A 24,910-nucleotide genomic window follows, 5' to 3' on the forward strand; every position below is an offset into this window, starting at 1 on the left:
GCAAAACTGGTACTGGAATTTGGGTTTTTGACTCCTAATTCAGGGCTCTTCCCCAGACGCCTGCAGCAGCCCTGGCTCACTGACAAACTAAAGAGAGAGAGAGCTGAGTTCATAGTTCTCACCGGACCTCCCGCCTTGGCCTGTTACCTGAGAGCCCCTAAACTCAGGTGCGGGGGCCTTTGCAGCCCCTTGGGCTGAGCAATCCAAGTCACATGACCCACCAGGGCACCTATCATCGCAAACCACTTTCCAGTGCGATTTAACCACAAGCATCCTTGCCTTGATTATTTCTCAGGGTCCTTCTGGGGCTTTTCCAGTAGATTCCCCTTCAAAGTCCTACTTCTTCAGGAGGCCACTTCCCTCTTTGGCTCAGGTTTCTCTACTAAAACCTTCCTTCCACGTTGACTGCTCTCTCTTTCCCCTTTCTGCCCTGGTGGGGCGTGAGCGTCTATGCTACACCCTAGGTTGGGGGCCTCCCGGGAATGAAGGCCCACACCTAAGGGGAGGCACAATCCAACAGCACGGTCCCCTGCACATTCTCCAGGCCCATCCCCCCTGTCTTGTTGCTGCTACCTGGGGCTCACCACCCTCCTGGAAAAGGTTTGAGGTGGTGATAGAGTTAATGCAATCCAATCCTTGCCTGTGAGGGAGAGCTTGGCACCAGTTGAAAACCTTCTCATTGCCAGGGCAGCCCTGTTCTCCATCATCCTCTGGTTCCCTCTTCCCAATAAAATGACCCATTTAAAACAGATTTTTCTGATTAACAAGCTTCCTACTAAATGGCTTCAGCTGTGCTGGTTGATTTATAGGGCTTAGAAAGCACTGCTCAGTCAGGCCCCTCCCCATTGGTCCAAGGGCCTGACTCAGTCATCTTGTCCTGCAGACATTGTGGGAGGGTAGAAGCCACTTCCAAGTAGCAGCTCCAGAGGAGGCTTCTTTTTTTTTCTTAATATTTTAATTTTGGCAATGTTCAAACACACAAAATTAGAGAAAGTAATATAATGGTGCCCCTTGAACTATCACCTTGCCAGTCTTGCTTTATCTGCTTCTTTCTGCTTTCCAAACTGCCCCCACCAGCTAGATTATTTTATTTTTTTAAATAGTTTAATGTATTTTAAAAGCAAACTTACAGGAACAGCACAGAAGACAGACAACATTAAAAACATGTACTTGCATATAGGATAACTCAGAAAAGTATAGGGAGTGGATGGAATCTATGATAAAAATGCTACAAACACCATTTTGTTGTCATCAATAAGACATGATTCTTGTTTTAAAAAACATCCAAATACTGGCATTGTCCAGAAAAATTTAACAGGCTTATTTATAATTGCTATAAAGTTGAACTGCTGAAACTTGTTCACTGCAACATTTTGATTTGCGTTAATGCTTCATGTTCCCACATTTATATTAAAAATTCACACATAAATGAAAATGGAAAAACTGCCAATACCTGATTTCTGTTCTCTATTTTTCCACTTGCAATCTTATACTTAAGTACCTTTTGATCCCATGGAAAAAAAACATATCTAACGTTCAGAATGACCAATAATAGGAAGAAGATAATTTTTTATTTAAAGAACAAAATGTTTCCCAGTATAGCAGATTCTGAAGCATGTTCTCCACGTGTGCGGCATGCTGGCTGGATGTCTTCTGGCATAGTTGTTACACGTTTGGCATGGAGAGCATACAGGTTGGTGTCTTCAGTACAGCCAACCAGACAGGCCTCACTTGCCTCCTGCAAAGTGCCAACAGTTGCACTCTGGCAGTGCAGATCTGTTTTGAAATCCTGAGCAATTTCTCACAGGAAGGGAAGTTTGAGATTCAGAAGTTCAATGAACTTCCGATAACGTCTCATTTCACTGAGTGCCACAGTACTGGGCCTGTAACGATGCGGTTTCTCCACCCGTCCAGTAGAGGGCACACTTTTGAGAGTGGCTTTTACAGCTAGTTGCTTCCTTCGTGCCTTACTACGGGTCACTTGCAGGCAGTCTGTTGTATGAGCCATGGCACAGAGACCTCTTTACTTACCGTCTTCTTTGGCTGGAGCTTGGAGAGCTGGAGGCGACGCCGGCGTTGCAGACCGGTGGCTCCACCGCGGCAGCTGAGAACACCCAGCTAGGTAAGTTTAAACTAAATCCAAAACATTTTATCATTTCACTCATTTCAGTATTTTTCTAAGAGATAAAGCCTATCAGGTCTTTTAACATAACCACAATACCATGGTCACATCTAAAAATATTAACAATTCCTTAATATTATCTAATAACCCATTCAGTGTTCAAATTTTCTTGATCATGCTATAATGTTTAAATATTTGATTTATTTAAACCAGAATCTAGCCAATGTTCCCAGTCATATTTGATTATGACTCTTCTGTCTCATTTTAATCTATAACAGACTCCCCTCCAACCTCTTTTTTTCAGAAATTCCCTAAACATATGTACACTGGGCCATCACCAACAAGCAAATCCTGAAATCACCCTTACCAGAAGAGAGCTTCCTTGTACCATAGGTTAAGTTAGTTATTCTCTTGGGTATATATAGCCCTAACCCACAGGCCTCTGCCTGCTGTTCAGAACATCTTACAACGGTTGAATCATCTTATCCCAAGCCCAGTTGCAATAATGAGATCCTAAAGTGCTGAGCAGTTACCAACAACCCTTTAACCCTAATAATAACTCACATTTATTAGCACATGAATGTTTACCAAAATTCAGAGGCTGGTCCTTTACTAGCCCTGTTTTCCAGATGAGGAAATATGGGGCTAGAACAAATTGTTTTATTCTTTCTGATGGGTGGACTTGGGCTTTGAAAGCAGTTTTGATGGACACACCATCTGTCTTAGCCACTGAGAGGCCCTGCCCCACGGTGCAAGTCCTCATTTCCCACCAGGGGCTTGCTTGGCTTCTAGGCTTCCTCTCAGGCAGGGCCAGCAGCAAAAGATGAGAAATCTTCATCAGGAGGATGTGTTTGCAGTTCCAGGGAATTTTAGGGCCAGGAGGCAGCAGAGAGGCGGAGCCGACACAGAGCTCAGATCTTCTGCAGTTCGCCTTTGTCCAGGCTGGGCGTGTGCCCATCCCTGTGATCTCCCCAGCCCAGGCTGTGAACGGGCCTCCCCACCTCTTCTCTTTCACAAGTCCATGCAAACCATCATTACCACACTCTCCAGCCCACACAAATACCACATCCACATGCCCTCAGACCCACACCACTTGGCTCACAGGCCAGCCCCCACAGGGCTCATTCCTGCAAGCACGCACTTGCTTACACACACACCTCACTGTGCTGAATAAACACGGAGCCTGGAGGCAGCGGGGCAGGCAGGAGGGGTGGTATTTTCCTGGTGGGCACCAGAACCTAAGGCTATCTGGCTTCAGAGAGAGAGGTTGTCTGTCTCTACCTATCTGTCTATCATCTATCTATCTTGAAGAGATAGATCTTCTTTAGTTTTGGAAAAGTCAAAGGCTTTGGGCTCTTGGTCTATGAAGGCCCAGGGAGTCTGGAAGGAGCTTGAGGGCTAGTGAGTGAGGCCAGGGTTGGGAGGTAGGAGTGGAGTGAGAAGCTGGCTGGTTAAATAGGGCTAAATTGAATTCCCCCCATCTGAAGGATGGTGGCTCTCATCTATGGTTCTAAGAGAGAGAGAAAAACACCAACTGCTAGCAAGATAATCCAATTTCCTTTCTCCCTCCCTCTGAAGGGGATGGCCCTGGCCCTCCAGCTCCAACTTCATGCTGGGTCTCAGTCCGCCTGGAACTCTTTACCCCTGCAGCAGATTTCATATCAAAGCCTCAGCCCCCCAGGGTTCATTAGGAGGCATTTATTTCTGCATATTCTTGGAGAGCAGGAGGGAGGATAACTTGATTCGCAATGCAAATTGCTTGACCATAATTTCAACTCTTCCTCCCTTCTCATGGGGAGATTTTGCAAGTCATTAAAATTATATGATTGCCTCCAAAATAGCAGTGACAGCCGCTCTGCTGGGTAGGGCCAGGAGCTGGTGCCTTAAGGCCACTGAATGAAGGTGAATGGAAGCTTGGGCTAATGGAGCCAAGCCCTCACTCCTGGTCCAGTCTCCATGCTCCAGATCACAGGGAGGGTGGCTGAGTTCTGAGCCAATCTGGGGACTCAGACCCACTGTCTTCAGTTCAGTTTTGCCTTCTACTGCTGTGGGGCAACCGAGCTCTTGGTTTCCCATCTCTGCACTCCTGGTTTCCTCCTCTGTAAAAATGGGCATAAATGAGGTGCTGTACCTAGAGCACCTGGCACGTAGTAGGTGGGCAATCAACTATGCAGGATCAGCCTTTTGCCACTGCAGCCTTGCTGCCTGGCTTGATGACATCTTTTTCATTCCACTGTCCCCTCCAATTTGGGCTCTTGGAACCCTACCAGTCAAGGATATATTGCCCAGATCTTCTGGGCCTGATGAGGGTCTCACTTGCTGTATATTTCACATCCCTGGATTGTTACAGGAATAGAGAAGCCCCAGAATTATCTAGGCCTTTGCTTTCAACCTAATTGATCCCATAGACATGTGTCAATGTCTAGGGGGAGGGAGGACGTAATGTGAGCATTGAGGAAAGTCAGTACCTCTGTATAAAATCAAGGAAAGGTTTTAGGCCAGGCAGGAAGGGAGCTACTTCTCCGTGAGTCTGAGGCACCAGCCTGGGGTTCCTCTGGGAGGATGGAGGTCCCTTTAGACCTAGACCCCTGTGACCCTGGCTCCCTGAGTCCTAGGCTGTTTCAGTCCTGAACTGCAGGGATAAAAAGCTGCCCTGCTTATATAATGATTAATTGGTTTTGGGACCCACACAATGGAGGCCTCCCAGGGCCCAGCCCCTGTCACAAATTTAAACCTACATCAGCCTAGTTAACAGGAATCACCTCACTGTCCAGGAACAGTAACAGCAATCGTGATCCTCCAGCTCAGCTTTAGCTGGCTTAGCTTACCCTAGAAAATAGGACCTGCTAGCCTTATAAGGAAATCCCCAGCCTCCTGGCCAATTGTGCTGTTTCCACATTGCCTCTTGTCACCTCTCATATACTGTGAAATTCACTCTTGCCCAAAATCCCTTGGGAAGATGCTCCACTGCCTGTGGGGCCCTGTTCTCCCCAAATCCATGGATTTTTTTCCCCTTGAATTAAGGACATCAAACTTATCACTGTATTGTTTTAGTTTTGTCATTTGATGATAATAAACATAGAGTCTTTGAGAAGCACAGTTTGCTATGTACAATTGTTAGCAGAAAGTCATATATTTTGAAGGCTTAAAGTTACCTTTTAATTCAGATTTTAAAAGGTAACCAGGAAAACAGTCTGGCAGTTCCTCAGATGTCAAACGGAGTTACCATATGACCCAGCAATTCTAGTCATATGTCTATACTCCAAAGAAATGAAAATATATGGACACTTGAAAACTTGTACCTAAATGTTCATACCAGTGTTATTCATAATAGCCCCAAAGTAAAAACAACTCAAATGTCCATCAAAAAATCAATGGATAAATAAAATGTGGTTTCTCTCTTTCACGCACATGCACACCCACACACCCTGTCTGCATGCATTGAGTTTTGAGAATTTGATGATTTTTTTTCCACAGAAGGGGTATGGAGTCAGGTTCACCCCCAGAGACCTCGGAAAAGAAGTTCCTTCTCCCAGTTTCACCTCCTGCTGCTCCTCTACTGCCCCTCCTCCATGTCCACCTTTGGCTCCAGTATTTTCAACTTTTTGCAGTTCTAGAAGCCTTCCATGCCTTTGTGCATCCTGACTATGCAATGCTTTCTCTCACTTCTCTGCCCACTGACCACCTACTTGTTCTTGGGAGCCTTCCTGACCTTCCCCTTTCCCTGGAGGCCGTTGTCTCTTCCTCCTCCTCAGGCTGTGGGAGAGCCTGTGGCTGTGCCCCGGGCAGGGAACAGCCCAGGCCCTGCTGAGCTCCTCAGGCTCAGGAACACGGCTCACTCCTTGCATCCTGACATAATGCAGGGCATAGAGTAGGTGCTCGAGTGATGGCTGGGAGGAAAAAAGAAAAAGGAGGGAGACAGAAGGAAAACAGTGATCATTTTCATGTTATTTCATACTATTTTTATACAATACCATTTAGGAAGAAAGAAAAGATAGGAGTTACAAAAGGCCTTTGAGTTTTCTTTGTAATGTTTTGTTGGTATGTAATTTAATTCCTTAATAGAGTGGAAAAGGAGAAACTAAGGCATATTTTATATCCTAATGAAATCCAAGTGGATTTGAGGATTTAAAAAATGGCTATCTTTTTTAGTCAATATTCATTTCTCCCCTTTAGAAAAATCACTTTTCTCCTCCCAAATGACCGTTGGGTTTGATATCTATGGACTAGACATGGAGCTCCTTTTCTCTTTGTTCAAGTGGAAAGCACACACACAGTCCTTCCTTCTCACACCAGAAGGGGTTTAACTTATTTTCTTTGGTCCAAACCCATCCCCCTCAACATTCCCTGTGTACAAACGCATCAAGTTTGTGCACTTCAAAGGGCGTTCCACATGAGCGCTGGAGATATGGGGGTTCAGGAGGTGGGAATGGCCCCTCTTTATTAGTTAGCATTTGCCAAGCCTTTATAATCATTAACTAGTTACCCTGATGGAGTAATTCCCACAGGCATTGGTGAGAATCGTCTGAACATAGCACGATAGAAACTGACCTGCTGACCTGGTAACCCCATTCCTGTCCCTAAATGAGTGCCTTTAGGAGGCACTTTTCAGAACTGGGGACAGTCTGGTGCAGACGAAAGACATTGAACTGATTCTTGTTCCGACCCTGTCATTAACCAGCTGTGTGACCCTGGCTGCAGCCTCTGCTGTACTGTAGCTGGCTTCAATCAGGGAAAGCAAATAGGTAGCTTATGTGCCACCACTGCTGGCCTCTGTCACCAGGGCAGGCATTGCTAATCAATCCCAGCCCTTTTCCTGAGCCTGGACACAACTCCATAATCCCACACACCTACAACTGAAGCCCTTGTGTGCTGGGCTTATTTACCATGCCTAGCCTGGGTGGTCCCTTTACTGTCCCTTCCAAGGCTAATGTTCAATAATTTTAGCTATTACAGCTATTCATTTTGTTGTGGCAACCACCATCAACAGACTCCATAAAACTATGCTATTCCATTCCAAGGATCACAAAGAATTTTCTTCCTCAAAACACTCCTAAGAAACAAGCATTCCATTCCAACTGTCCCAGAGGTGGAGTCTGCCTGATACAAAGGGGGTGGCCTGTATACTCTAAAATCAATTCCCAGCAGGGCGGAAAGCAAAGGCAGCTGTGGCAAACACTTCCTATTGCTTCCCTCAGGATTAAGGGCCAGGAGCCAGTCCTCCTATGCAAGGGGAATTCCTTTAGAGCTAATGAGAATTTGACGGTGAAATGAATAGTTTCCTATTCATTGGTGGTGGGAATGCGAAATGGTACCACTGATTTGAAAAAGAGTCCAGCAATTCCTCAAAAGGTTAAGCATAGAAATAACATAAGACCCGGCAATTCTACTCCTAGGTATACACCCAAGAGAAATATAAACATATATCCAATGAAAACTTGTATGTCAGTGGTCATAGTAGCATTGTTCATAATAGTCAAAAAGTAGAAACAACCAAAATATCCACCAACTGATGAAAGGATAAATAAAATGTGCTATATCCACATGATATTATTCAGCCACAACAAAGAATGAGGTACTGATATATCCATGAATGAAACTTGAAAGCATACTAAGGGAAAAGGCCAATCAGAAAAGACCACAGATTATATTATTTTATTTATATGAATGTCCAGAATAGGCAAATCTATAAAGAGCGAAAATAAATTAGTTGTTGCCTAGGGCTAAGGGCTATGGGTATTAGGAGGTGATGACAAAGGGCCATGAGATTTCTTTTTTGGGTGATGAAAATATTCTAAAATTGATTGTGGTGATGTTTGCACAGCTCTGTGGATATACCAAAAGTCATTGAATTGTTCACCTTAAATGAGTGAATTGTACAGTATGTGACTATAGTGTGTGAATCTCAAGAGAGGTGTTAAAAACAAAGCCATTATATTTAAGAAAAAATTTTAATGAAATGAATACATTCCAGTTTTAAGCAAATCTTAATGTGGCAAGTTAAAGTGGTATTGTGTTTGTGTGTTTGCATAAGTGTGTGCCCTGGTAGTGATAATAAAATAATATCCTACAGTGCCCTATGATCTTCTGGTAATTAACACAACTAAATACTGATCTGATTTTTAAAGATTTAACTCATGTGTCTCAGTCCATCCCCAAAGCCTTTAATTTGCTGATGAAAAAAGGAAAAATATATGTTTAGTCCTCAGTGGGGTACCCCACTGCACGATCATACTTGTCTCCTACTTACAAGCCTTCAAGCTTATAAGGTAAAGTCAAAATAGGTACAACTCTTCAGAAAATGCCGCTGCCTACCTTGCTAAGTCATCTCCTGACACCTCCCCTAACACCCTCTATTCTCTGGTCATTCAGAATGGTGTGCTCTGCTGTCTAGTCCTCTTGTGCAATTCCACACCTCCATGCCTTCATGATTTGGTTCTTTCTGTCCTGTGTGCTGTGCTCCTATCCACTCTTTCTTATCTGGCAAAATTCAGCCCACTCCTTAGGAAGCTAAGGCCTCTGGGAAACCTTCTCTGGATTCCCAGGTAGGTTACTTGTGCCCATAACTCTGTACAAATTTCATCACTTGACACATGCTCTGTTGGCTTTTACATCTCCCCGGTGTCCCTGTGAGCACCTCAGGGGCTGATGACCCAGAGATTTATAAATTCCCAGGGCCTACCAACATGCCTGACGCATAGTGGGCCCTCGGCACAGAAGTGAATGTAAAAACATTCAGTGGCCCTGAGCTTGTGACAGCAAAACTGCATTATTTTAGTAGGTTATATGTTGTTATTTTCTTTTGGAATGGAGGAGAGGCAGCCAAGTTCCTATATAAACAGAAACTTTAAGAGTTTGGTTTCATTCTAGTGAAAGCTTTTTCTAAAAACACCCACTTGTATAGAATGTAGACACACATGCTAATTAGGATGACTCAGGATAACCTTCTTAAATGTTGAGGAAAATTCTTAATCATCTCAGTTTGTAGAAGGTAGAACAACAAAAGGCACAGTTTCTCTACATCTAATTCTGACCAATGGGGAGGAAGTGGTTGGAGAAGGGATGGAAGTCTTGTGAGAAAACCACCATGTGGCCGTTGGTTTACCACCACGACTACAACACAAGTCCAGTGGTGCCCATGCTGTGGCCCTGGAAGCTCACCCCAATACAAGCGTAGTATAAATTATGTGTATACTGCTGTCCTCATTGTGTACATGTGAAATCACATGAGGGCTTTATGTATACATGTATAGGCACATATACATATATAATATCTCTATAAACAAACCTTGTGTGATTTTTAATTTATATGCTTAAGTATTTATATTTATTAATATGTATATAATAATATAATATTATACAAACATAATAATGTTGACCTATATTCTATTTTTTTCCCCCAGCAATTTACTCTGTACTGCTACTCCCTTTCGACTCTGACCCCTCATTTGGGGACTGAGATCCAACTCAGCACAATCAGAAAACAGAGCTCATTGTCTCCACTTAAGGATGAGAAAAATAAGGCTCAGTGAGTTAAAAAAAATAGCCCCAATCCCCACAGCTAGTTGATGACAGAGTCAGGCCCCAAAACTTCCTAGATAAAGTCTCATGCTCATTCCATCCACCCACCCCAGATGCAGGGGAGGGTGCCAGAGGGTGCACAGGGAGAGTCTGCAAGCAATCAGTAAGGCAGCTACAAGTCACAGCAGAGCCAGAAATGCTGTGTAAATCATGTAGGAACCAATAAGAACTGATCCTCATCACCTTTGAAAATATTAGAACCAGCAACAATACGTGTTTTAGCGAAGCATCTCTTGGCTTCATATAATCCCAGGACCTGAAACCTTCCATGTAGCAAGCAAGGTCTGATGGAAAAGCAGCCTTCTGTGGTGTATATACAGAATAAATGATGGCCCCATAAAACATGGATTTCTTTAATCTACTAAGGGAGCACCACTGACAAGACACCACAGGGGCACAGCTGTGTTTACTCCAGGTCACTCAGTGTTATTTATAATAAACGCTTTCACTTTTGCACTCCGGTGACCACCTTCTCCTCTCCAGGATCTGAAGTATGTTACCCCAGAACCAGACACTGTTAATGGGCTCACATGGCTATGAACCCCTGAGCCAGTCTGTGACTGTACAGCATCCATCATGGGACACCAGGATCCTCATTAAATAGGAGCTTTTGCAGTGTTTTTCAGAGCACCATGTTTTCTAGACAGAACCCTCAGGAGAGAGTGCTACACTGAACGATACTGTGTTATAGGCTGTTAGCTGGGGTCTGGCCATGAGTGTAAGGGAAGAAATCATCAAATGCTATTTATTATATGCTATCCTATGTCATCGCAGTGCTAAGGGCTGTACAAGAAAAGGTAGACCATCCTGATGCATTTCCCCTAGGAGCTTCTGTTTGGAAAGAGAGCATGGAGGCATATGTAAAAATTATGACCTGATTCACCATGTACAATGTGAGGCAAAAATATAATTAACTTGGATTGACAGGATGTAGCACAAACCTTGATCTACCCCACCCTCTGGGCCACCAGAAGGTCATTTCAACTGTTTATGACCTTAATCAATTGGTCTTAGGACCCCTTTTCCTATTTAGGAAGCAGAGTATAGCAATCATATCTTATATTTTTTGAGGGCCAAGAATCTTGTGGTGTCAGATTGATGTTTCTAAGCATTAATTTGCCTTCTGAGGACTTACTCCATGTGATTCTGTGGCAGACTGGGAATTAAGTGGGCTGACTTTGATGTCAAAATCTGGTTCTGCCACTTGTGTGGATAGCCTGGGACGAGTTAGTTGACCAGTCTGAGCCTCTGAGCCTTAGTGTTCTCCTCTGTAGAGTGGAACAAATTGGTAGTTACTTTGGTAGAGTTAGAGATGATGAGTGTAAAATCCTGATGCATAGTATTTGCTACATAAAAGCACCAGACAAATAAGAGTTCTTCATATCCGTTGTATCAAGACAAGATGGAATATAGACAGATCTCAGTTCTCAGTAGATCTGATATACCCTAGAAATACTGATTGCTTGCATCAAATATTATAGTGCCTTCCCAGGTCCCCTCCCAGGGCCAACCCACTTGTCCCCCAGCAGTTGGGAATGGCAGCTGTTGATGACTCATAGCTGTGTTCCTAGGGCTACCAGGAACTGCCTGGTCCAAGGCCGTAATTCCCTCCCAGACGGGATGATGTGGCTACAGAAGTTCAGCATCATTGCCTTAATTTGGGACAATTCTGAAGGGCTGCCCTAGCTCCAGAGTTGCCTGTACTATCAACTAGGGCCTAAGATGCTGCTGCATTGAGGCCAGCATCACCCTCTGCTGGGTCCTCACTTCTTACAGGTGCATCCCCCAAGAGCTCTCCCCAATAAACCTGTGGCCCCCAACTTTCCATGCCAGAGTCTGTTTCAAGATAACCCAATCTAAGATCTTGCTTAAAAGTAAATGGTTTATTGAAGCTTTTCTTGAGATTTGGATATTTTTTTGAAAGTGATAGGCAAAAAAAATGTGAGTGAGTTGTATTTTCTGATTTTAGATACTAGCAAACTGTATTTGTTTCCTATTGCTTCTGTAACAAATCATATAATAAATTTAATGGCTTAAGACATCACAGTTTGTTATCTTAAATTCTGTCATTCATCAGACTGAAATGGGTCTCACGGGGCCAAAATGAAGGTCCCAGCAGGACTGCATTCCATTTTGGAGGCTGTAGGGGAGAATCTGTTTTCTTGCCCTTTCTAGCTTCTAGAAGCTGCCCATACTCCTTGGCTAGTGGCTTCTTCCATCTCAGAGCCAGCAGTAGTGGGTCCAGTTCTGTATCACTGCACTCTGACCTCCTCTGCCTCTGACTTGTATCTTTAAGGACCTTGTGATAACATTAACTTTGGGTGATCCAGGATAATCTCCCTGTTTTAAAGTCAGCCAGTTAGCAACCTAATTCTACTTGCAACTTTAATTCCGCTTTGCCAGGTAATGGTACATATTCACAGGTTCCTGGATTAGGATGTAGACATTTGGGGGGGGGGGCATTCTTCTGCCTACCACACAAATCAAAGTTTTACCATTTAACTGATAAGACAAATGGGAACCAGGCTGAAGTAAGTGAAGACAGACTTACTTGTACAATTAGAATGTTGTATACATTTTGCCATCTGGGGAATTTCAGGTGGCGAACATGTGGAGAGCACAGTGTGATGAGGGGGTGGAGTGGGCTTTGGGAGGACCTGGGCAGCAGTGTAGGCAAAACTAATAGTGACAAAGAGCTTAAAGAAACCAAAGTTATGCTACTGCAAAAAGTAGATGGGCTGTGCTTTGAGTAAATTTGAAAGAAGGGATTTCAGTAGAGTCTGATGTCATGACTAACCCATTAGACTGTCTTTGGGCTGGGCTAGCCACCCTGACTAGTGGAGACTGAGAACAGCAGTCCCATACGTCTAACATTAAATTGATTATCAAATGGCAGGCCACATAAGAGGCACATGGAGAAATATTGTCAAAAGTTACCCTGCACTGCCTGGGATCAGATGCAATACCAAGTTTCTAGCAGTTGGGAGGCATTTAACTTGAGGGCAGCTCCCTGTGAATTAGAGGATTGCTGACTTCCTATAAAAACACTGTCCAACATTCACATTTATCTCTTCAGAGCCCAAGACTCTCTCTCTAGCCACTAGCTGCCATCTCTGGCTTGGGGTCAGCCTTGCAGATCCGAGGTGTATGCGTGGGGCGGTCCCTGGCCTTTCCTCAGTGAGCCCTTTTGCTCATGTCTATAATCCATTGAATAAAGCTTTAAAAGTCCAGGCATGACACAATTGAAAAGGATTCAGTGATCTGATGAATTTCCTCTGCCTTAGCAGAGTTGAATGTCTGGGGCTTTCAGGCAAGTAACTTGTGAATATATATATATATATATATATATATATATATATATATATATATATATAAGGAAATTTAAGGTATGTTTTAAATAAACATACCAGAGGTTATGCATCCCACATGAGTCTCCCCTTCAAAGCGGTCTCCTTGGAAGACAAATCACTTACTCCAAAGATACTGTTAAAACACTCTGGATTGTTTCTTTTTAGACACTTAAGTGCATTCTTTGGGGTATCTTCATGGGCCAAATACTTATCCTTTAAAGGTGGATTTGATTTTTAACAACAGCCAAAATTCATTTAGATCAAAGTCTGGGGAATAAGGTGAATAATCAAGTTAAGCAATACCATTTTAGATTAAAAGATGAGGCTGATATAATTGAATGAAACTGGTTTTCTTGTGAGGGTTGTGGATGGTTCTGAGGGGCCAAAGAATAAGAACAATGGCAGCATTGATGGGATAAGTTGGCACCTTTCAAAGCAATTTCTTAGATTTTATACAGTTGAAGGTAATGACTTTTGGAATTTTTTTTAAGGTTTATTACTTTGGAGAGACATTGTATCTTAGTGATAGAAGCACATGTTCTGGAATCAGTCTTGGAACCAGAGTTTAGCTCCATCATGTTTTAGCTGTGTTATCTCAAGCAAGTCACAACCTCTCTGAGCTTCATTTTCTTCATCTAAATAGGAGGACACTAATATTAACTACCTTGGAGGATGACTACAAGGAATGCATAAGGTCATGTATGTAAGACACAAGGTCATGTACATAAAGCACCTAGTTTACTGCATGGCACAAATCAGGTCCTCAGTAAATAGTTGCTATTGTTTCTTCTCATTGATGCATTGTGCACACACAAACACACATGCCCATTCCCTAGCTGGGAGCAAATCTGTAATGTTGATTGTATTTTTGGTGATTTGGTAATACTAGTAGGTAAAGCTATCACTTATTGAACACCCTTGGTGGGTCAGACCCTTTCAAGTCTCACAATAACCCCCTTAGAGAGAGGTACTATTATTAGACACATTTTTACCGATGAGAAAATTGAGGCCCAATGAGGTTAAATAAGCACATGATGCTTGCCCAGAATTATTCAGCTATAAAGCTGAGAGTCAAGATTCAAACCCAGGCACCCTGACTCCTAAACTGGCACCTTTAACCTTTGTGTATGAAGGCCTGTTGGTCCTTTTTATAGTGACATGAGGACAGCGTGAGTAGGGGTTCAAGCTCAGACTTGGGAACCACATGGGCTGGGTTTGCGCTTGAAACCCAGCTCACTCACTTATCTGTCACGACCCATTCCAAGTTTTCTATACTCTCATGTGAGACAAATGAAGAGGACAGAGTCGGTGCTTGGGAAATAGGCTGAAATTAAATGTGAATGAAAATCTCAATTAACAGACATTTCTGCACAGAGTAGCTTTTGGTCCCATATTCCCTTACCCTGGAGATACACATGCCTCCCAGGGAGGAGACAGAACAGCTGTTCTGAAAGCCTTTGGTGATAACCTAAGTATGAAAACAGCCTTACTGATAGTGGGAAATTCTTCTGCAAGTGGGCAAAGTGTTTGCATCAGATTGTAGCTGAATTCCAAGTGGGGGTGGAAGAGGTGACAGACAAAAGCACTTAGTGTCCCTACACGTTCCGCAAGTTGACTCTCTGATCAAGCACTTTTCCTAACACGTGTTCCTGGTGAACAGCTTGTTATCTGGGGTGGGGGCTGCCTGCTGACCCCCCTCATGCCTGGGACTCCCCCCAACACACACACACACACACACAAATAGTGCTTTCTCACATAGTGACATTAAGAAAGGACACATCTATTGAGACAATTGTTTTTTTAAAAAGAGGCTTATTTGTGGGATTATATCAGCTAAAATACAAATTGCCACCAGTGATTCTTTTCCCGTTAAATTCTTCTCAACCTCCCAGTTTCTCACCACATGAAAAGTCAGATTCTGTAGTCTAGTATTGTTCACTCAACAAGTCAGTGTTAGGCCAGCTTTTACAAACATGGACCTGTGTTCCTATTTGGTTAGCATCAATCTGTGACCCAGAACAGTCTTCATTAAATATTGGAATTACAATGGCCTCCCTGGTTGGTTATCTCCATTTCCTCACCTGTAAATAAGGAGCTTTAAAGATGATCTCTAAGATACCTTCCAGCTGCCAACTGTGATTCTGTTTTGTAACATGGGGAAATGTGTGAGTCTGTCTATGTCCCCAAACAGCAAGCCGTCATTTGAATCCAAATATTATTCATTTCATTCATTAGCTTAATAAATGGTGTTGAGTGAGTGACTGAATTAATTAATGAATGCCTACTGGGCTCTCAGCCCCAGGGAACATGCAGATAAATAAGACAGTTTCTGCCTGTCAGGGGCTCACGCTCTGAAGCGGAGACAGATGTATAAACAGATGTGCTGCTCAGTTCAGTTTTCTTTGTTTTCAGTCAGTTTTACTTATTATAATACAAACTTTAATTTATTTAGTGCCTACTCTGTGTCAAGCATGCTGCTGGGTGTTATACATGAATCCTTGTACTCTACAAAGTAAGTATTATTGATGCTGTTTCAGAAATTAGGAAATGAAGGCTAGTAAGTGACAGAATCTAAGTCTGGCTGACTCCTCATCATATACATAATACAAGTTATATGGGCTTTACTTTCTGGAAAGAAAAGCAGAATGACACCATGACTGCATCTCAGTGGAAGGCAGTAAGTGCTGCTGATTATGTTTTAATTCATTCACTTAACCAACGTTCATTGACTTTCTTCTCAATGTGCAACCTACACTAGATACTGGGGATAAAGTTAAACAGCTAAGCATGCATCTGACCTGCTCCTGCTGCAGTCAGTTTTGGTGAAGGAGAGAGAAGTATCAACTAATAATTACTATGAAATGGAACCAATACTCTGATGTAATAGCAACAGAATGCTCTGGGATCCCAGAGGAGAGAGCAATTAACTGTAGGCTGAAGCAGTCAGGCAAGGTGACCTTTGAGTTGAGTCTTGAAGGATGAATAGGAATTCACCAGGTGGAAGGAAGGACGTTCCAGGCAGAAGAAATCGTAAGTGCACAAGTCTGGGGATATGAATAGAATACTGCATTTGCAGAATGATAAGCAATTCCATGTGGCTATTGTAGGGGAAGCAAGTGAGACCTGAGGATGATGGAGCCAGCTGGAGAGGTCAGCCAGGGCCACGTTGAAGAGCCCCATTCAGAATTATCCTATGACTGATGGAGATTTTCCTAGGAGGGACAGTGACATCATCTGATTGTCTTTTAACAAGATAGCCCTGGTTTCAGTGTGGAGCAGAGATTATTAGCCCTGGCTGCATGACACGGGGAGCTTTCAAAAGTCCTGATGCCTAATGCTGTACCCCAGATCAATTACACAAGAATTCTTGGGATTGGGACCCAGGCACTGGTGTTTTTAATAAACTCTCCAGATGACTCCAGTGTGCAGCCAAGGTTGAGAACCACTCATGTGGAGAGAATACCACTGAAAAGAAAGAATTGGTGGCTTGGAAGCCAGTTAGGGGACCACTGGGCGCCAGGTGAATATCACCGGGTCAGTGGTCCTCAAACATTAGTGAATCAGAATCACCTGGAAGGCTTGTTAAAATGCAGATTTGCTGAGCCCCAACTCTCAGCTTCCGAATCAGCAAGTCTGGTATGGGGCCTGAGAATGTGCATTTCCCACCATTTCCCAGGTGACACTGATCCTCTTGGTATAGGGACCTCACTTTGAACCACAGGCCTGTAGCCTGGCTGTGAAGATGGCGAGGAGAAAACAGACTGGAAGGTATTGTGGAGGTAGGGACCGTGGGGGTCAGGCAAATAATAGGTGGATGCTGATGCTGTTTATTCAGAAAGGCAAAGGAGAAGACCTTTTTGCTTTGTTTATGATATTGGGGAGAAGGTGGACATGGAGGACTTGACGTATTTGTTGGAAACAGCTAGGTGAAGGCACCTAGTTGACAGTTGGAAATGATTTTGTAGCTGTCAGCAAGAAGTGAGGCAAATTCTGGGACAAATCAGGACTTCAGGTTTAGCCTAATTGAAGATAGAAATGGACAATGAACATACATAGCTTGAGAATATATACTACTATTGAAGCCATCTTTTTCTGAAGACAGTGTGTTTAATCCACAAAAGACTCGGATGATGTCTTTTTAGTCACTCTGCAAAAAAGTCCACATTATACATAAGCCATTAAGCCTGGTTGTTAAGTATATGAAGGTTAAATGTTTAAACTTTGTCCACTTTTTTCTCTTTGTTTTTACACATGACTCTGAAAAGCAAATATAACCTTTATTTGTGTATCATATTGATAGGTATTATGTTTTCCTCTTATTTTGTGAGAAGGTCCAAGACATTTGACTGAGCCTCAATTTCCCCAGTGGTAAACAGGGAGATTGGATTTAGTTATTGACAAGGACCTTCCAACTCCAGCATTCTATGAGCTGGCCCCTCATTCTGTCAGTTTTGCTAGAAGGCTCTCCAGGAGCTGGTAACACAGGAAAAGTTTTTTTTGCCCATTTTAACTTTTTTAGAGTATATTCCTATGAAAAAATAGTAAGGCCCTACTGTCAGAGCTTATCTTAAAGGTATTTCCAAACTTGCTTCTTATTCCTCAGTTGACAAGTGCTGTCACAGAGCTCCATCACTCCTGGACTAACAGCTACCAATAAACAGAAAATTATTTCTCACCAGCTAACATGCTGTTTACCTTCCAGAAAAATTGCACTTTCCAATCTGACAGTTGATCAAGGGGTATCCCGCTGCTGTCAGCAGGGAGAAATGCTTAAACACAGGGATGGGAGTTTAAACATTTTCTCATTATCACAGAATAAGGGGGGAAAAACACAAATAAATAAATAAGTAAAAATGGCATCCAGACTCTGTAACCCCCTGCTGGGAGCGTAATGAAGCTGTATCATGTGACCAGAAGGAGTGGGCTTTTATCTTTGGCCCCAATACCGTTACTCAAGTGACACCTGTCACATGACCCAGCTTAGGTCTTTTATCCGCCTTCCCCAGCCATCCTTTTGGGGAATTGTCTTTTCCAGACGTGCATGACCCATCGGGGCCATTGCAGTGGGCTCTGTTAGTGCCATTAGCCTGCCCTTTTGCATTTCCTGCTTTGAAACCCCTAGATCTTTCTTCAAACATAATAAATTTGTTTAAACATAATAAATTACAAAACTGAAAAAAGACAAAAATATCTCAGAGAGGACAGAAAAACCAGCGCCATTATTATATTGCATACAAGTTTGCAGGAATTAGAATTTGGAGAGAAAAATACCTATAGTTTAAAACATGAATATTCATTTTTGAATGCTTCCTAGAGCAGGAGGTTAATAAAAAACCCAAGTTCACTTTGTTAGAAAAGCGCCTGCAATGCTAACCAGCCGGGTTCAGCATGGTGAACCACGGTCACAACCAACCAGAACCAGGTGTTACTGCCCTTCTTCCCCCAGCTTCATTCCAAACCCCAATTTAACTCTTCACTTTGGCTTCTTATTGTCCTCCTGGACTCCTGCCTTACCTGGCTGCCTAGAACCCTGTGGCTTTGGCTCCTTTAATTTCCCTGGTCCCTTTTTCTTCCATGTTACTATGTCTACTACAACCCCCATATAACTACCCCCTTGCAGTCCCCCCACCCCACTACTACTAGCTATGTTTTATAGTGCTTACTATCTTCCAGGCACTGTTTAAAATACTTTGAATGTACTAACTCATTTAGTCCTCACAAGCGGCTCCATGAGATAGATACTCTTATTATCTCCATTTTACAAAGGTGACAGGTGGCTTTGGAGCGCAGGCTGGGAGTGGGTGAAGGAGTTGGCTGTGTGGAGAGAGAGGGCTCCAGGCAGAGGGAAGGGCCATGCAGAAGCCCAAGGAGGGAGCATGCCTAGTGTGTTTAGACTCTCCATGGATTCCTCTGACCTATTCTTTCTCCTTCAGTCTGTAACAGTGCACAGATCTTTCCTGTGCTACACAAAACCAGAGCCCTCTCAGTCCTTCCACACTCTGTGGAAGCCAGCACTCCATCTTTTCCACCCTTTGGTGACGGTTTCTGAAAGACATTCCCTGCTTCTCCTTCCTTACCTTGCTCTTGTTAATTCATCGTATTTCTCTATGACCACCTTGCATAGAGATTGTTCACTTAGAGCAACCAGTGACCAGCACCGCCCAAAATCCATGGTCTGCCACCCTCCTGACATTTTTCTCTGGGGGAACACTGTTCTTAACTTTTATCACCCAGAATGACTCTAGTTTTCTGCCCACGTCTCCAAACCACCAATTCCTAGCCGCTCATGCTTTGTCTCCTTTGCTGATTCTTGCTTCTCCCACCCTGTGCCTCTCCTTTTTGTATATGTTCTCTTGAGCAGTCACACCTTTGGGACTTCAAGGACATTGGTATGTAGGTGGTGCCTACATACAGCCAGTCCTCACTGCCTGGTCCCAGGTCAGCTGTTGCAAATGTCCAATGTACACCCAAAACTCAAGATGCTTAGAAATGAGCTGGTAACCTTGTCTCCCAAACTGATCATCTGACTATAAACGAAATAACAAGTCACCCAGGCCCCCAGGCGGGAAAGCTCATAGCCATTCTTCACCCCCAGCCCCACTCCCTGCACTCCCAGGCCGCATGGTCAATTAGCTGCTGTGCAGATTCTACCGGATGCCTGTCCAACAGTCATTCCCCACTTCTTCCTCATTCAGAAGCAAACTGAATATTCAGGAATTTGCCCCTCGGGAAAGATGATCCCAGCTTCACATCAGGAGTAAATCCTGACCATTCTAAAACAGACATCTGATTTCCCTTGCTAGTAGTTTAGGAGTGGATATGTGACATCCGATCACTAAATGTGGGGAGCACTGTGCTTTCTTTGAAAAAGCAGCACACAGGGAGCTATACACTCTTTTCCAATTGGACACTGTCCTACCTGCATTTGATGCCTGGGGCTGTCACCCAGGGGCATCTTGTGGCCATGAGGGGAACCGACCTGGGAGTTAAGGCAGCGGAAGACACGGAAGATGCAGTGGAGAGAGCCGGAAGAAACCCGGGTGGTTGATGTCACTGACCCATCAAATTAATCAATGCTGGAACCACCTATTTCTGGACTTCTTATGTGAAATGAAATCCTCATGAATTAAGCCATTGAACTGAGGATTTCAATTCCCTACAGCCAAAACATCCTATCTGCTTTGTATTTCCCTCACACAGGACGATCCTTTCTTCACCCTCTCGATTGCCTGCCTGGCAAACTCTCACTTCAAGACAAAGACTAACTGTCATCTCTGTACATCAGGCAGACTGATATGGTGCCATTGGATCTTATATTTATTCCCACGTACCTCCCATTAGACTCTAAGATCCTCGGGGGAACTTCGATTTTTTATTTCTAGTGTCCAGGCATTTGCTGAATGAATTAATGAATAGACAGGAAGTATTATTTTATTTCTTGATTCTATTTTGGGCTCCCAGAAGATTTTCTTGTAATATCTAGTGACAGGTCTTACAATAGAAGCAAGTGTTTACAAGGATGCTAACAAATTTGGGTGAATTCATTACCGAGCACCTCAGAGCTTATACCAGATGCCTACTAAACTACTTAGGGATAGAAAGGAGTTAGAAGTAGAAAATATGAATAGGTTCAGAGAGGATAGACTAAAATAAAACTGCTCTGGGAATTCATTTGTGAAAGGTTTCAAGAGTAACAAAAAGTTGTCAATCTTCTGTGTCAATGTAACCTTCAGGAAGAGACCTTCTGAATGCTTTGGTTCTAAGAAATGTAACTGCTCAGGGAGATTTCTTTCCTTCTGGAAGGTAACCTCCACTGGATGCTCCCAGAGATTTCATTTTAAAAAGGCAGAACTTTTCAAGGATAACTCCAAGGTGGTATTAGTGTGCACTTAAAAATATCAAAAAATGTTAGAAGATATTTCCAACTCTCATAAAAATCTTAGCTCTCTGTATCAGCACTGTTCAACAAAACTTTCTGCAATAATGGAAATGTTCTATATCCACATTATGCCTTATGGTAGCCACTAGCCACACATGACTATTGAGCTCATGAAAGGCAGTTAGTGTGACTGAGGAACTGAATTTTTAACTTAATTAAACTGAACAGTCACACACAGCTAATAACTACCATGTTGGATAGAGCACGTCTGTGTTTTATGTGGCCCAGTACTAGTCAAGACAAGCTAGGCCATACTGCAGTAACAAATAACCCCAAAATGTTAGTGTCTCCAAACACAGTTTTATTTCTCTTTTACACTGTACATTCATCAAATATCATGTGGGGACTCTGTTCCACCTCTCCTCATTCTGGAACTATCTTGAATGCTCTGGTCACTGTAACAGAGGGAAAAACAGAGATCTGGAGCCTCTTGCACTAACAATCAAATGAAGTCCTGGCTCAGCAGTGACACATTCCATTCACAATTCATTGACCGTCACTAATCATACAGCCCTGTGTGCACACTGTAGGGCCAGGAAGTGCTGTCCAATCAAGGAGACGGAAATATTAGGTGAATAGCACTAGTGACTGAATAAGTAAGCATCACTAAAATAACTAACACACCAAATTAAACAAAAATTGTGTTTTTAAAAGTCAGGTGTCTGCCTACACAAGAACATCACCCTGGGTTTCCTCATCGGGCTGTTCCTCCTTGCGCCTCATCTCCATGCCCTCTCTTCTCCTGGGTGCCCTCCAGAGCACACAGCACAGAGTTGGGTCTAGGGGCAGCGAGAGCACGGACTTTGGGGACAGAGTCTGAGCATCAAATCCCAGCTACTTCAACATTCTGTGTTCTTCTCTGTAAAACCAAGAATAATTACACCTGCTTCTTAGTCTTGTTTAGAGGATTAAACAGGATTAGATCTGTATACTAACAGATGCACAATACACACTTACTTTAATATGATGTTTCTTTTAAAGTGTGATGGGTAGAATTAAACTTAACAATAATTTAGATGTGACCTGTTCAGTAGAGAAAAAACCATTTCCCTTTTCTGGGACATCATCCTATTCTTTCACTTATATCATCTAAAAATATTAGCAGTACTTTTTGTGGGCAGCCAGAAGTACTATTAATTCGTATTGTACTTCAAAGTGCCAATTTCCACTAGGTAACAGCCTCACTTACCTTGTTGACATTTTAAGCCTCAAGTGTAAGAATTTAAATCAGATGAAATTTGATAGGAATAAATGTTCATTTGGCTTGTTGCTCATTAGCTTTTTTTGTTTTTAATAGACTATTTTTTTATTAAGGTATCATTGATATACAATCCTATGAAGGTTTCACATGAGCAACGTGTGGTTACAACATTCACCCATATTATCAAATCCCCCCCCCCAACAAACACGACATTGCAGTCACTGTAATAGACTGTATTTTTAAAGCAGTTTTAGGGTCACAGCAATATTTAGCAGAAATTAAAGAGATTTTCCTTATGCTCCAGCCCTAAACATGCACAGCCTCCCCCTTATCCACACCCCCCCACCAGAGCGGTACATTTGTTACAATCAATGAACCTACATTGACACATCGTTATCATCCAAAGTCCACAGTTTACACTGGGATTCATTCATATTATTGTATATTCTATGGGCTTGGACAAATTTATAATGCTGTGTATCTACCATTATATTGTATACAGTTTCATTGTTCTAAAAATCTCCTGTGCTCCATCTACTCATCCCTACCTTACAGCAACCCCTGGCAACCACTGACATTTTTACTGTCTCCATAGTTTTGCCTTTTCAAGAGTGACATAGTTGAAATCACATAGTATATAACCTTTTCAGATTGGCTCCCTTCACTTAGTAATATTCATTTAAGTTTCTTCATGCCTCCATTTTTCTTTTAAGCTTTGAATAATATTTCACTGTCTGGAAGTACCACAGTTTATTTATCCATTCATCTACTGAAGGACATCTTAGTTTTTTCCAAGTTTTGGTGATTATAAATAAAGCTGCTATAAAATAAGGCTTTTTGTGTGGACACAAGTCTTCAACTCCTTTGGATAAACACCAAGAGATGTAGTCGTTGGATCTATCCTAAGGGTACGTTTAGTTTTGTAAGAAACCACCAAACTGTCTTCCAAAGTGGCTGTACTATTTTGCATTCCCACCAGCAATGAATGAGAGTTTGTTCCTCTTGTTCCATATTTCTCCCAGCAATTTGGTGTTGTCAGTGTTCTGGAATTTGGTCATTCTAATAGGTAAGTAGTGGTACATATTAGCTTTTAGCAAGATCTCAGTGCTTTGAACCATGATCCAGTGCTAACCATCGGCAGCCTCTTCAAGACTTGTGTATGTGATTTGATGGGTATGTGATTATTGAAAAGATCACAGACATTGGAAATGGCCAAACCTCAAATATGCACCTTAACTCTGGCGTACTGCTCTGGAGGACTTATTGAACTACTCAGAGCCTCAGTTTCTACTTTTGTAAAATGGAAGTAATATAATAATAATAATAGTACCTGCTTCAAAGAGATGTATGAGTAAATTGTGCACCTTCTCTGATTTTATTCAAGTGATGAATGAAAACATTTGACCAGAATGGGAGTCAAGGCTGAACCTTGTATCACACTAGCCTCTATTAGCCTCTCTCTTAGTTGAATAACCACCAGTCTTTGAGCACATCTGCCCCATCATCCAGCCCCTATAGTTTCATCTTTCAGGTGTATGTGGACAGGCTTTGTCAAATGTCATATTAAAATCACAAAAATCTAATCACTAAGGTAGATTTCTTTGGACCCCCTGAATGCATTTTTCCTGCTTCCATCTCAGACTTCAGACTTCGAGTGAACAGGTACTATTTTTTAAAATTCTTATTTAGTCCCTCCTTGTTCTTCTAAAGGCTGTATAGAGGTCTCTAGTTTCTAGGCTACTACATTTCCTGAGGAGACGATCCTTAGACAAAGTAACTTGCATTTCCCTGGTTTGTTTTAGTAGTCATTGTAGAAAAAATGATACATGTGTTAGCCAAGACAGATCTCTCATTTCACTTGAGGGTTACATGTGTGCACACACATGTGTGCCTGATAATGCAACAGGGCTTAAATTACATCTTTGGGAAGACTTGCTATTATCTGTCTATTCAGTATCTCCACTATCAAATCAGAGCTTAGATTCCTCATCACTTTTGCTGTCATCATGGACAATTAGGATTCAGGAGAAGCAGACAGCCTGAAATTTAATTCAAACCTGCAATTCAATCCAAATGCTTAAAATCTGGCTGCGGTGGAGTAGTTAGTGAAGGCAGAAATGCCCCCTAGGAAATCGTAACGAAGAGTCTTAAGTGAGTCCTTTCATTGACAACTTTATCCAAGAAACCATCTTCCCTGGAGACTTTTCCAAACTTTAGACTAATCCTCTCCATGCCACAGAAGTCCTTTTGTTGGGGGAAAATCATACGCGGATGCAGGAGTGACAGGCCTCTGTAAGCATCAGCTCTGCCTCTACATTCTTTCAATTGTCAGTCTCCCATCTGTCCTGTTGCCCTTCTGGCCCAGGGATCTTGCTGTCAAATAATAAAATGGATGAAATTATTCAGAAGTCCAGAGTATTTCAGTCTATGTCTAATTGTTGAGCCCGTCATTGTTAAATTCAAGGCAGATGACAATAGCAATAACCTTTCATTGCTTTTTCTGCAAGTATTATGTACCATTGCCCCAGACATCATGTTTAAAGTATGCCAGGACACAGGTGATAGTATAACACTCCTGGTCCAGTGTGGAGTTCGACTTGAAGCTTCTTAGTAAGCTGAAGCAAATCAAAGCAGAAACAGCAGTAACGAGACCTGGAAGTGAATGAAGAATAAACTAAATCAAAATAATGAATAATGTACAGATTAAAACATGCTAA

General features: G+C 42.6%; 1 protein-coding gene and 1 long non-coding RNA gene across 6 annotated transcripts in view; one reads left to right on the forward strand and one right to left on the reverse strand.

The window, feature by feature from the left end:
- Positions 1 to 1,647: 1,647 nt before the first annotated feature.
- Positions 1,648 to 24,910, forward strand: part of LOC140844992 (uncharacterized) — a 57,888-nt gene continuing 34,625 nt past the window's right edge. Inside the window, exon 1 of the long non-coding RNA XR_012123609.1 lies at positions 1,648 to 2,122. This is a non-coding gene — a long non-coding RNA (uncharacterized lncRNA). The remainder of the gene's footprint in view (positions 2,123 to 24,910) is intronic.
- Positions 22,411 to 24,910, reverse strand: part of CDK15 (cyclin dependent kinase 15) — a 73,354-nt gene continuing 70,854 nt past the window's right edge. For 3 of the 5 annotated variants that reach the window (XM_073218333.1, XM_073218336.1, XM_073218332.1), the window contains one exon: positions 22,411 to 24,845. In XM_073218333.1, coding sequence (XP_073074434.1) covers positions 24,703 to 24,845 — 143 coding nt within the window. In that variant the 3' untranslated portion in view covers positions 22,411 to 24,702. The remainder of the gene's footprint in view (positions 24,846 to 24,910) is intronic. The other 2 variants (XM_073218335.1, XM_073218334.1) reach the window with 1 other exon arrangement.

The sequence above is a fragment of the Manis javanica genome, chromosome 12 (genome assembly GCF_040802235.1).
Source record: "Manis javanica isolate MJ-LG chromosome 12, MJ_LKY, whole genome shotgun sequence".
Taxonomy (NCBI): domain Eukaryota; kingdom Metazoa; phylum Chordata; class Mammalia; order Pholidota; family Manidae; genus Manis; species Manis javanica.